This window comes from Megachile rotundata, chromosome 15, assembly GCF_050947335.1.
Source record: "Megachile rotundata isolate GNS110a chromosome 15, iyMegRotu1, whole genome shotgun sequence".
In the NCBI taxonomy this organism is placed as follows: Eukaryota; Metazoa; Arthropoda; class Insecta; order Hymenoptera; family Megachilidae; genus Megachile; species Megachile rotundata.
This window is the reverse complement of record NC_134997.1, coordinates 12,051,323-12,065,470: the sequence shown is the minus strand read 5'-3', so window position 1 is coordinate 12,065,470 and position 14,148 is coordinate 12,051,323. Positions and strand designations below refer to the sequence as shown.

General features: G+C 31.3%; 1 protein-coding gene across 10 annotated transcripts; it reads left to right on the top strand.

Annotated features, from left to right (window-relative positions):
• The first annotated feature begins 622 nt into the window (after positions 1–622).
• On the top strand, positions 623–14,104 carry LOC100877511 (uncharacterized). Of its 10 annotated transcripts, XR_013040718.1 has the most exons (16): positions 3,009–3,607; positions 4,094–4,191; positions 4,309–4,382; positions 4,488–4,752; positions 4,831–5,727; positions 5,806–6,160; positions 6,265–6,401; positions 6,477–6,557; positions 6,651–6,818; positions 6,892–7,164; positions 7,262–7,439; positions 8,041–8,310; positions 9,639–9,809; positions 9,894–10,283; positions 10,684–10,814; positions 11,037–11,176. XR_013040718.1 is itself a non-coding variant. In XM_012285995.2 (15 exons), exons 1-15 carry the CDS (start codon positions 1,346–1,348, stop codon positions 11,267–11,269), a joined length of 3,645 nt encoding a protein of 1,214 aa, XP_012141385.2. In that variant the 5' UTR covers positions 623–1,345; the 3' UTR covers positions 11,270–14,104. The 10 variants fall into 10 exon arrangements, 9 of the variants coding, with proteins under 9 accessions (XP_012141385.2, XP_076396779.1, XP_076396776.1 ...); XM_012285995.2 differs by lacking the exons at positions 3,009–3,607; positions 10,684–10,814 and adding an exon at positions 623–1,400 and having other exon boundaries at positions 11,037–14,104; XM_076540664.1 differs by lacking the exons at positions 3,009–3,607; positions 10,684–10,814 and adding an exon at positions 2,976–2,999 and having other exon boundaries at positions 11,037–14,104.
• The last annotated feature ends 44 nt before the right edge of the window (positions 14,105–14,148 follow it).

Genomic DNA, 14,148 nt, shown 5'->3' with positions numbered 1-14,148 from the left:
TTTGGTAAAAAAACAATAATACATAGATTCACATCGCTTTTTTTTTACTTTTTGTTGTATATTACAGCTGATTACATCCAATAAAAAGAAAGGACTGGATGTTGATTTTATATTTTTTCCAACTATTATAATTTAGAGTATACTGTTTTGAATATCAGCTTTCTAGAAGTACCAACTAAAGTCATTAAATTTAGGAACTTTTTGGCTCACAGTATTGCTTTTACATGCTGATGCCATATTGTATTTTATTTCAGGAAAGAAAGGTAGTGGTTCGCGCATCTTGGCTGAGTTCACACACATTTTATTATTAGCGTGATGCCAATCTACTGCTTCCTTCTTACTCCATGATCATATATACAGTGAACAAAAATTTATGGACGAAAGAAAGGATTTAGAAAACTGAAATTAAAAGATTTCAAGTATTTAATTTATAATTGTACTAAACAGCAGCCAACCATTCCTTCTTTTTTAAAGATATATAGTGTCTCTATATTTGTAGATTCATTGGAAAGAAATGATAATATATGCAGGTATACTTAATTAAGAGATCACTGGATATTCATGATCAGAATAGCTATCGTGAAAGTACATGCGCATTACAAATTGTATTCGAAACAACGACAGAAGATCTGCGCAGCACAAATGAAAACTCGTTATTCGACATTACGGTTCTTTCGGGGAATAAAGAATAATGCTTGTACAGACAGATGACGTAGTGGTATCTATAAGATCGTAGTAAGCTTAGAACGCTGTACGTTGTAGATCGAGGAAGCAGTGAGAAACAACGGCGGAAGTGGGGATCGTGCGCCATTTTCTATTTTTGCATAGCAGTGAATTAGTGTTGTGTGTGTACATTTTGTGTGATAAATCGATGGATTAATAGTAATTGGAAGAGGACGTGTTGAAGTAATGAAATGATTTTGGGAAACACGTGCTTCGAAACTCGTGCAATTAATTTTTTCGTTTGCGTTTGTCTTCTGTATTACCGTGTGTAAACTTATAAACTCGTAGCACGTAAACACTTTTTCTTCATTTCTCTTTTCAACGAGTGAGAGTGGCCGAGCTGTCTATATTAGAACTTTACAGGCAGTTAATAAACGATCGTTTGTCCTATTGAAATTTTTCCTCGCTTAAAGATAAACTAAAATATAGAAGGGAAAACCAGTCTGTGATACTAAACAGTACTAAGGTATATAGCTAGATATAAACTCTACAATTAGATATATGTATGTATGGCATATGAGACGTAGATAGATCACATAAAAGATCTAGAAAAAAAATTAAGTCTGTACAGTGAGTGCTGTGAATTTACCTTATTCGAAGAATAAAGGTGATAGAGAGCAGAATGTCTCAAGAATCTGTGACAATTGACAAGCAACTACCAACTCCAAAAGATGAAGGTAGGAGATTCACTAGTTTCCTTTATATTTAGATCTATCATTTATATATACAATATTCTGTCAGTATACTTTCATTTTGAATTTTGATACAACATTTCATTTCAGTTTACTCAGATTGTTTATTTTTATACATTAAGATAAGCTGCATTATTTATCTTGTTCGTAGCTTCATAAAGGTTTGTATAGATTGTCATGCTGTAACATAATGATTATTTCTTTATTAACCCTTCAGGTATGATGCAGAATTTTACTTTTATTTAAGCAGTTAGTTAATAAAATAATATCCAAAAAATATTAAATAAAAAGCATAGGCGAAGGAAAAAAATTAATGATGGATGACAGAGGAACGCAATAAGCACCAGTTTTGGTTTTTATATCCATTGCTACATCTTTACCATTTAAAGAGATTCTTGTACCTAAAGGGTTAAAATAATATTTTGCTGTAAACATTCAAATCATTAATGAAAAATTAAATATAAAAGACTCAAGGCATAATAAAGTTATCTGTGTCATAATATTTACCTATACTGTAATACATATCATTCATTTTTTGTATTTGATATATTTATATATTTATGTATGTTGTGTATCAAAACGATATAAAATTATTTTTAACATGTAAGTATTAATAAATATATTAATATTTGAATAATGAAAATCATTATTACTTTGGATGATACAAAATTTATTACTTGGAGGTATTGCATTGTATATATTCCTTAATTTTTAGAGTTAAATTGTATCAGTAACAAAGACAGTATTGAATATCATATTCTACAAAGGTACAGACTTTAACACTATCATCATATAGGCTATACAGTATAACTTAAAACATCCAAATTCACAATCAGTGTATTCAGTTTATTTGTATAAAACGTATTAACTAAATTTGATACAAATAAGATAACAATACTAACAACATATGTATATGAGATAACAAAATTCTCATTAAGTTATTATTTATTTATCTTGAAATGTAAGTTTACCAATGAAAATTCATTCACAATAAAAGAAAGGCAAGTAATAAATTTATATACAAACTTTAAATTTATATTAGTCACATAGCTATTTTTATACTACTAATGCTCATAATCTTTTATGTTTTTATTAGTTGCATGTCTAAATAAATAACATGGTAAGCATTACAAAAATTATATAATAGTCTGCATTGCCAATGAACAGCAAATTAAAATTTTCATTTTCTGTTATGATTTATATTCTTGAAAAAGTCAATCAATAATATAATAAAATATTTACAATGTACATTGAAATAAATACATTTTTTAAACTGCATACATTTAATAGTTTAGTAAAATCTTTACATATTAAAGGTGTAAAGATTAAGTGTTTACATGTTGAAGACTTTACACGAAAAATCTTCACACTTAAAAACAAATATTTTGATTTTTGTAAATAATTATATTACAAAAATAATTTATTTGATATTATGTATAAACGTTTATTCGTTTGAGAGATATCAGTTATAAATTTCGTTCAAATGTATTACAAAGAGAACCAATGAGACATAAAGTTGACAATAACGTTCTCAGGGACACACTTGATTGGATTGTGGACAAACAGTTCGTCTAAAAACCGCCGGTATTTAGTCAGTTTGTATCGTGCTGTACAACGTGTAGTATCTATTATAATTAAGAATTCAATTTCTTATAGACGCGTTATATGGACAAAGAAATTCCATTTTGCATAAATTTTCGAAATAATTTCGTACAAATATCACATGTGTTTACGACGCATATAAATACTGTTCGTTATTTCGAATATATTAAGTTTCTATTAAGTGAATAATCTTTAAGAGATATCACATATACATATTTTTTATTAAGTTGTACATTTCGACATATTTTATTGTATTTTATTTGTTGCTGTATTTGTATTAACCAATTCGAACGGTGGTTCGTCCGTCTTGTCCTTCGATGATAAATATTTGTTGGACTGTCTAGGGCAGTTGAACGTAAAAACAACGAACATTTGTTAAAGCACGCGGTAAAAGTATTGAAATTTTGTTAAGATGAAATTAGAGTCTCATAGCATCTCCGGTTCAAATTGGTACCGGCGACCACGAAAACGTCCGCTGGTAGGACCCACGGGATCTCCTTTTCTAGATGCAACTTTGGTTATGCAAACCAAGGCTTGCCGATGGTTTCGCAAAAATAAATCTATGAATGCGATAAAGCGAGTGACCTTTCGTAAGTACATTCGTAATATACGGTACTTAATTTCGAAGAGAACAATACAAGCCACGCATTCAAATCTTCGTCGAATCCTGTACCGATATCGAGAGTTCGTTATCACTTACGAAAGTTTGTACACAAAGCGAAGTAACTATGTTTTTAACAGCAGATTTGAATTTTCTTGAAAACTTGTCCACTTAATACTTATATTATTTATTCTTACCGAGAATTTTAATATGAAGGTACATGTGCATAATAATAGAGAAAAGTCGCCGGTGAAGCCGGCGATAGCGTTGGGGCGTCCACAATTAACAGAACATATGAGTTATTCTTTTCTTAACAAGGATCTTGTTGTACTTATTAATTAGTACAAGTTTATAATTCTGATTAAGAAAATATTGAAAAATAGTTTTACCCAGTATTATATTTACTACAAAGCTGTCTTTGTAAAATAATGCAACAGATTATAAATTTATATTTTTGGTTCTTGTTACTTTGTAGGAGATGAAGCAATTATATCTATGTCGGTGGCTGGGGAGGTAACCGACACTTCAATTATGGAAATGGGCCGTTCAAGACCTCAATTCCAATATTCCCGGGTATAATATTTGTTATAACTTTATTGTTCATTCAGAAAATATTTCTTGTAAAATATTTATAAGCAGACATTATTTGAAATTACTGCAACAAAATAATGCTGCATCAATTCATTTTAGGAAGAATTAATGGTGATAAAGAGTTTGCCATTATCTAAGCGGAGACCTGACTTCTTAGATACCTCATATAATAAGTATGTTATATATTTTGTACATTAAATATTTACTCTATTATGGTATAATATTGGAAGACATTTATGGTTACTGCTTATTAATTATAATAATTTCTTTGCACTAAGCTCACGTGGTGTATGGGATCCTGAACGTTGGCATTCAGGTAGGAAGCGTAGTGACACTCTTCCAAAAGATGAAAGAACTGGCCGTACTGATCAAGTTACTGAAAACCATACTAAGCGTCGGAATGGGGATCCTCGAGAACGAATTCGTAAAGAGCAAGATGGTATAGTTTTGAGCCCTCAGCGAAGAAGTTTTAATTCAGGTTGCTTTGTTAACGTAAATCAACCGTCGAATAGACGTCCTGAAAGTCCGATAGGAAAAACGGAGGTATCATCAATATATTTTGTGGAATCAATTCTGATGTTCTTAATACCACAATGTGTAGATTATCATTAATTGTTATAGGTCAGCCATAGAGAATCTGTTCGACGAATCGGAAGCGGTAGAATTTTAACTCGAGATATATGGGACTTTAGACCTGAAAATGAGAAGCTCGAACCTGCTTTTCGATCTGGGCCCAGTGGTGGAGCCTCCATTCGTGATCGTGATAATAGAGATACGCGTGATGGAAAGGATCGAGAGAATGTGAGGGACAGAGATCGTGAACGCGACAACTTACGTGATCGGGATGATCGGAATGAACGCTTTGAACGGAGATCATTTGGTCGCGACTATAGAGATAGGGAAAGAGAACGGGATCGGGACAGAGGAGTTGAACGTAATGATCGTAATCATCGATCAGACCGTGATAAAGATCGTGGACGAGAGCGAAGATTTAGTAATGATCGCAGGCGAACTTACAGCGAAAATCGTAACGATGCGGATGAACCAGAATGGTTTATTTCTGGACCAACGTCTCAGCATGATACCATCGAATTAAGAGGATTTGAAGATATTCCCGAGGAAAAAGTAGTAAACAATAACAATGGTAGCACCAAAAATAAAAAACAACCAGCAGTCCAGAAAAAGCGTGGTAAGAAGAATTCGTCAGAGAAGGATGAAAAGCAAACCGAAAATTCAGCCGGTCCGAAGGGTCGTAGCACACCGACAACGATGGACCAACCTATAAATGTTGTAGCTGCGCCACATTCACCCATTTCAGAACAACACGAGTCGTCTTCAGTTACACAGAAAGCGAATCACGATTCCAGCGAAAGCACTGTAGCAGAACAAAGTTGCGAAACCGCGGGTATAGATAACTCTAGTACTGTTAATCAAAATCAAGAAGACAGTCATCCTGATTTCAACCTTGACGAGTTCTTAAAATCAGATACGTTGCCTGGTGTTCCTGGGCTTTTAACTGTGAGTGAAGTAAATTATCTTTGATTCACGTAGAATCAATGATGTAATCATGTATTAAAGTATGTTTTATTTATGTAGAATGGAGTCGGTTCAAATGGTGGTTCCTGTTCTCGATTTAGTCAATGGTTTAAAAGAGAAAGTCCAGTTCAACAACTCGATAGTCGCAGGACTTCTATACAAGATGATATACTAAATAATCTTCTGAATGATATTACTGAGCCAAATATTCAAATTCCATCAGTGACAGAGTCCAATACCTATTTTACTCCTATTTCCCCTGCCAATACAACAACAACAAATAATACTACATCCACTACTGGAGTAAAACTGTTGGAAATGCTGCAACGTGGAAACAAATCAACACAAAATGGACAAGGAGATGCTGCTAGTACTGTCATACCATTGATAAAGAATACATCCATTAAGGATATGGGTGAGAACTTGAGCTATTTATGTTACTTTGTAGTTGTATAACTTATATTTCAATCTATACGTTATGTGAATAGAGTATTGTATTATGTTGAATATTTTTTATAGAAGTTGGTGGAAAGGTTGTGCATAGTTTGGAAGAATTAGAAGCACGTATGCGAGGTGGTGCTCCCCTACCCACATCTTCGACTGATCAACCTCGTGTAAATAAGACTGAAGAAGATCTCTCTGCTTTTAAGAAATTGGTAATCTTAAACATAGTTACATTTGTGTATGTCTTACATTAATATATTACTAATAAAATATTGCTTTGGATGCAGCTTGCTCAAGTAACTGGAGGACAAGCTATACCAGCAGCAAACGGTCCTATTTCTCAAAAACAACCTGTGACATTAATACAGGTAGGGTGATTGTATCATTTTGTTTTTAATTTGTTAATAATCGAAATTGCACGATACTTTATTCTATAGAAGATAATATGTAATTTTCTGTAGTTGCTTAATTCACAACTGAAAACTCAACCAATTGCCCCCCAGCAATCGGTCCCAGAACCAATGCATGCTACGACATTCAATCATATTGGTTCTCTTGGACCAACTCAACATCCGCACCAAGCACAAGTGCAACATGAAAATCTAATGAAAGTGTTACAAATTCAACAGGTTGGTAAATTGTTGTTTCGTAAAAAGATAAAGAAATAATATATTGCATGAACAATTTTCATTTCTCTCATAGCAGCAACAACAACAGCAGCAGCAGCAACAGCAGCAGCAACAACAACAACAGAAACAACGACACCAACAACAGCAGCAACATTCTGATATGTTACCAATGATAATGAGTGGTCAGCGAATGTTAGGAATGAGCCCTGTACCTCCAGAAATGCAAATGATGCTTAACAATGCTCCTACCAGTCAAGAATTGTTACAAAGACCTGAAGCTCAAGCCATTATTCAAGGTCTTCAGCAAGGAGAAATAACAAGACAGCATCTTATACAACAGCTGCAGGTTGGCTTATTTAACTAAAAAAAAGTCTTAGTTTACTTCAGTTCTTCCAATATATCACCCTTTTAATAACTTGCCCTTACATTAATGTATGCCACAGAATCCAGCAATGCAACACCGTCACAGGGAAGTTCTAGTAAATATTTTAAAGATGTATGGTGGTACTACTTCTCGTACAGTAAGTCCGCATCCTAGTGCACCTACTCCTCAAGATCACATCTTGCAACAGATGTTGTATCAGCAGTTACAACAAAGAATTCCATCCCCTATGAATAATGGTAAGTGCATCGTTGGTATTGAATTCAATAGAAAGTATAGTAAAGAAATCTATTTTTCATGCTTTTATATTTGCTTTATTACTGCCAATGTAGTCTTGATATTTTTTCTCTTTCAATTCATTTTTGATATAGTACCATCAAACTATTTTGTACTCTCTTGTGAACTATTCTGGTTTTTAAACATTTAGTAGTTTTCTTAAGAATACTGATTCAAGTATATATGATGTTTGGAATGCAGCTTATTGTCCATCTTCAGTAATATCTCCGAATTTGACTGCTAGTCCCAGTACTTTAACAGTACAGCATCCAGGTAGAATTCCCAAGATAATAATACTTTTACTGCGTGGCATTATTACAATGTATATAAAATCAGTTAATTAATTAAATACAATATAAAAGATATATTTAAATCAATAAAATAAGTAGTAATTACGATTCTTATTAATTGAGTATTGGCTAAATATTACAACAATATATAATTACAGTTTGCACTGAAAGTTACTGTTTTTATATCTTATAAAATTTGTAGGAAGATTTTAATGAAGTTGTATGATGATAATTACCTACGCAAAATATATTTGATCTTTTGCTGTTTTAACAGTGATGCAGCATAGAGTTCTCTCACCGCGGGAGATTGTTATGCATACTCAATCTATAATGCAAAGTGCTTTAATTAAGAAAAAATTGGAGGAGCAACGTGAGAATTTCCGTAAGCGGCAGGATCAACAGCAGCAGCAACAGCAACAACAACAAACTCAAAGATCGTCAAGCCCTGTTAACTCTCCGGCGAAGCAGACCATGAGCCCAACACCGCTCGCTTTTACCCCAACATCGGTGTTGCGTAAAATGACTGCTGATAAGGAACCTGAGGGTGCGAATCAGTCCAATCATCAATTAGACTCGACTTTCTTATTTTCACCTATACTCAATGATAATCGTAACAAATATCGCAACACATTTCATTACAAAGAAAATACTGACACACAAACATTTGCTTCTTCTGACGGTGCAATTCAGCTTACTAATCATAACGCTAAACGGCATGTTAGTATGTTGAAGATTAACACATCGGACAGTGCATACGAATTAAATAAAAACGGCAACATAGAAGTAGAAGAGTCTGCGTTGAAAGACAAGTATTTCTCTTCTTTTCAGCAGCAGTCAGATTCAAATAATAATTTGAGTTTGAATATGACAGAGGAAAATAAAGTTACTAACGAGGATAAAGATAAAGAATCAACTGTATTGAATATAAGTGATACTAATAATAATAATAGTCCTCTTATTCTTGACAAACTATTAACTGAACAATTTGAAATTGAAACGATAATAGTCGATAATAATAAAACATTAGAAAAGATAAAAGAAAATAAAATATTAAATTCGCAGAATGATGTTGTTATTTAAAATATTATAAATGTTTCACAAACTGCATAAAAATACTCGTAAATTTGTGACTATTATCTAATGTAAAATTATTTTTTATTTTTGTATTAAAATGAGGAATGATAATTTTGTTCTCTTTTCTTTTTTTCTTTGCTTGACACCTTTAAGATGTTGCAAGATCAATTTGTCTATATTTTGGCAAATTAGATAAATCGAAATAAAAGTTTTTTGGTTTCCAAAAGCAAATACTGATCTCATTGAAAACTTATATTATAAATTATATTTTCTACATTAATTAATATATGAACATATTACAAAATAACAATATGTTAAAACAGTTTTTTAAAATAAAAAAGAAAGATTAATAAATACATTTTACACTTTAAGTTTACCTTTACACATTTTCATTTTCCTTTGTTGGAATGCTTTGGTACAATTTGTATTTTGTTGCACGTGCTTTGCAGCTTTTATTTTTATGGCTTGATGTGTACAAATAAATTGCATGTATTATAAATTACATAGTATTCCTACCAACTATTATTGTGTTTTTGAAGTTATAGGTACATGTACAAATTGAAACAATTTAAATTTGTCGTTTTATGTTCTATGTTTTATTGAATTAGAAACAAAATATTAGAAAGTCTATTATATTTTTTTGATTTATAGAATATCTTTGTTAAAAATTCAAATTAAAATATTTGCTTACATCAAATTTGTGTACTATATCAGAATTATTGTGCTGTTTTCCAAAAATAGAAAGTTAAATGTATGGTTTATGTGATTTTACTTAATGACTTTTTTATTTTTATGTAGGTAATACTAATGATCCATCAAAGATGGGAGTTCAGTCTCAGTCATCACAAATGCAACAAATGCAATCTGCAGTTCAATTATTAACACAAGCAGTGCTTTCTCGACATAATACATTACGGCCACAGTCCGTTCAATCAACATGGTCAAATCCAACTATTAAACAACATCCAGGTATTTTATATTTGGTATATGTTACATCTTCTGTATTGCTTCCTACAGATATAATAAAATATATGTATACATAATTTATTACAGGACGACCAATAGTAAAAGGTGGTGACGGAAATGGCGGTAATCACTTTCAGTACAGTGGAAATGCAGATTACCAGCAGCAGCAACCTCAGCAGCAGCAGCAACAACAACAACACAGGACAGTTTCAAGCGTGTATGGTAACCCCGCACGCTCCAAACATACTATGACAAGTTCTATATCGCATCACAATGTTCCGCAATACAATGTTGCTCAGAATCCTATGATAAATCAGAGGTCAAATACCATAAATAACCAAATGAAGGTACAACAGGCTCAGTCTCATCTTGCTAATATGCAACATCAACCTCCACCGCAACAGCAACAACAACACCGGACCCTTAATTCACAAATGCAAATGGTTTTGAATCAAAACTACAATTCCAGTCGAGCAGGTAATTATATTTAAATACTATAAAAAAGAAGATAAACGTGTTCTGCTGAAAATTAACCACTTGACAAATTGCTTAAAAATTTACTAATTGATAAACGTTTTCTAGATGAAGACAACTTAAGCTGTAAATTATAAAATCATATTAAATTCTGAACACATTTTAAGTGCATAATATTCTGCATGTGTTTAAACAACATTTATTAATTGTTTTATTAAATTCATGTTGTTTCATCATTTAAAATGGTTTCATGTATGTAATCTATAAATTAAAGTATTACTAATTTAATGTTTTTGTATACATTGCATTAATTTGAGCATTAACAAATTTTTGTTGTAATAATTACATTACAATATGTTCATTACACTGTTGCATTAACTTTGTTATTCTAAAACATTTTCAGGTGTCTTCCTCTTGCCTAATCAAATCGCATGCAATGGTGTTCAGAAATTGGAATAATTAGATCTCACATTTTAGCTGTTCTTCTTATTTAAACCAAGTCTAAACAGCATTTATCTTTGGATCGAACTTAAAGTAATGAGTTAATAATCATTTAGGCTGTGCTCCACCTTATAACATAACTTGGCTATACCATAACATTTCTTTATTCAATAATATTTATGTTTCCTTACTATTCTGTTTCTTTTCTACACATTTCTTTATATAAAAACATCTCATTATATTTTTTATTTATGCGATGAATTTACTTACAATACAATAAATATTAAAGATAAATGTAATAAATGTTTTTCACAGATGGGCGAGTAATGCGGTCGCAGCAATTGAACATGCCCATAGGTCGTCAAACATCGCCTCCACGTAATGGTGGAGATCTTTCACACACTTCAAATCAGTTAGCACGATGGTTTAGTCCAGAACTTCTCGCTCAGGCTCGGGCTGGTAAGCTTCCTGAGCTTGTCCAGACAAATGTATTATCGTTGGAAGAATTAGAAAGACTTCAACATGCATCGACTACAGTGCATAATTAGATTAACATTATATCTTTTCATATGTTCAATTGCAAGCACAGGATCCCATTGGAAATTATTGCTCTAACGAACTATACGTTTTAAATTAGATGGCTTTTCATATTAAATGGTATGAAGATCTACTACTGATTAAAAGAACATAAAAATCCGGCTTGCAACGAGTCATTTAGGTAATGAACCTTAGCGGATGGAAGGTTTAGTGAAATAACATTCAGTTTGGTCAGAAACATTTTTGGACACAATATAGATCCGTTGAGTAGTATTTCCTTTGTGTGGAAATATCATTTTTGAGTATCTCTCACGACTTGTTTGTAACAAATTTTACAAGATATGTTAACTAAAAGCGATAAATGTACAGAGGATATGGAATATGGTATAAGATTGAAAATAATTACAACAAAATGAGCCATTTACCGACAAGAAACGAACAGCTTTCTATTAAAAAAAATTATTGCTTATAAGACTGAAGAACGTGAAGATTCTTACTATTGACTATGAGGAAGCAAAGTACTATTTTACTATGCATAGTTTCTAAACGGTAGTAAAGCGTAAATTATTTGCCTAAGTCTGGACAGCAAGTTCTTATGTATAAATTACAGTATCCTTACGGTTCTATTTCAATAATTACAATTATTCAAATTTATTGAATTTTCAGTATATAGCTTACCATGTATTAATAAATAGTAATATAATTAATTAATTAGATAATGTTTTCTGACCGTTTATTTGTCATGTTATAAAGCTTGCAAAGTCCTTTAGGTAAATAATATTGTCAAAACCTTCAAAAAAGTTGCAAATTGCAGCACCCACGAGTACAGTTGCATATACAGAGAAAAAAATGTCATATATTATATTCTACTTATATTATTATGAATAATGCAAGTCGCATGAAGAAAAATGGACATACGAAATGAAATAATGAAAGCGAGTACTCATCAAGTCTTGCATATATTAAGAAAATAAATATAATATATACTTTGTAGAAATGTGAGGGTACAGTGTTATTATCATGTTCGAAACTGAAAGTTAGAGTAAAACAATTCCAATGCAACCTTGGCAGATAGTTAGAGAAAGCATTTGGAGAATTTATTAAAAGGAAGAAATGTATAATGACTAAATCATTCATGGAAGAAAGAAAGAAAGAAAGAAAGAACATTCCACCGATTATAGAGGGACGAAGGAAAATAAAACACGTTTACAAATTGAAACAAATTTAATGTCAACATTGCTGTCAATATGTGTTTACTTTACAATTAACTTGTTATTTTTGTGATTACATTTTTCGTACAATCATAATAATTATATTCGATCTATAGCACGAATAATAATAATACAGATACTCGTTTTCCTTTTATTTCACTTTTTTTTAATTCGTTACATGGTTTATAATTGATCTATATTAAAGTGTCGCGTCAACTGTACCAAATTATATTTTTTTCCTAATTTAAAAAGTATGAGATTATTTAATACGTCCTAATATTTACTAAACATTTAAAAATCTAACAGAATATTGAAAATTGATAACACATATTTTTGTATATTTGTATTTTGTTAATGTGTATGAAGTGACACCTAAATAGTTTTATTGAATTTGGAATTCATGGACTATTGTCAAATCTGCATCTTATTTTACAATAATACTCTATTTAATAAAACTGATTTTCATATTCGGAAGTACTTGACACGTATTTTTACTTATCCAAAATTTATTTATGATTTGCGCAAAATTACTATGAAATATTCTAAAATTATGGACACTTGGATTCTGTTGCTAAAGGTTGATTATTTCATTCTAAAAAATATCATAAATGTATTCGTTGAAATTTATTATGCAGTTTATGTAATTGTACATTAAGTGTTGATTACAAAAATTGCAAGTACAAAATGTCTTATGTATTCATTATCACAAATTCTCGAACTTTGTACAATGCAAACGACAGTTTTGTATTAAATTAGTTCAAGTTACAGCAAATTCAAGCCTAGTAAACGAAGTACTGCAGCCGTGCTGCAGATTCAATGTAATCAATGAGGAGTGCGATAAATTGTTTTGGAAGTTATTCAGGTACACAACATCTACTTAGTTAATAATAAAAATTAGAAGTCTCAGTTTCAACATTTTCATTGTTCAAATATTTCTTGACACGTCAAAGGTGTAATGTTCAGATAATAGTTTTGATTATCCAATAAGTTTCTGTTTACCTTCAGACGTTTACAATTCGTCTATAATTGTATAAATCCTGCTATGTAAAAGACAAACACGTTGGAAGTTACTTGCCAAGAATGTAATTACTAAAAGCACTGCCAACAACAAATGTATCGGTGTTATTAATTACCAAAAGAATAGACAACGGTGATATTTGTTCTCAAATATCACTTTCAGACAACGTTATTGCTTTAAAAGAGGCTATTACGATTGAAATTTATGTAAAATATAATGAAAACGGTATAAACAAAATGATGTTCTTCGCGAAGAAAATTGCATTTACGTTAGACTCATTTTTAAGGATAGTAATGCTTGACCAATATTTGGTGGAAAGTGTTTCTTACAAAATTGTAAAAAGATTTTAATTCACTTTTTTAAGAATAAAAAGATGGTAACAGTGGTTTTCTGCTTAATTGATCGTAGACAGCAAATTGATCTGTCTGCGGTAAATTTCTGGACTTCAAGGATTGTTTCATAATTCAAAAATTTTTGTAAATAACTCAAATTCTAAGCAAACTAAAGTTTATTGGTTCATGTATTGAGCCAGTAATTTGTAAATAAAGTTACTAAATATTACATTATGTGAAATCGAGGGAAACGTCACAAATAAATACAAAGAACTGTAATTGTAACTTTAGTTGTTCCATTTATTTACTGAAACGAATTAAAGTTAATA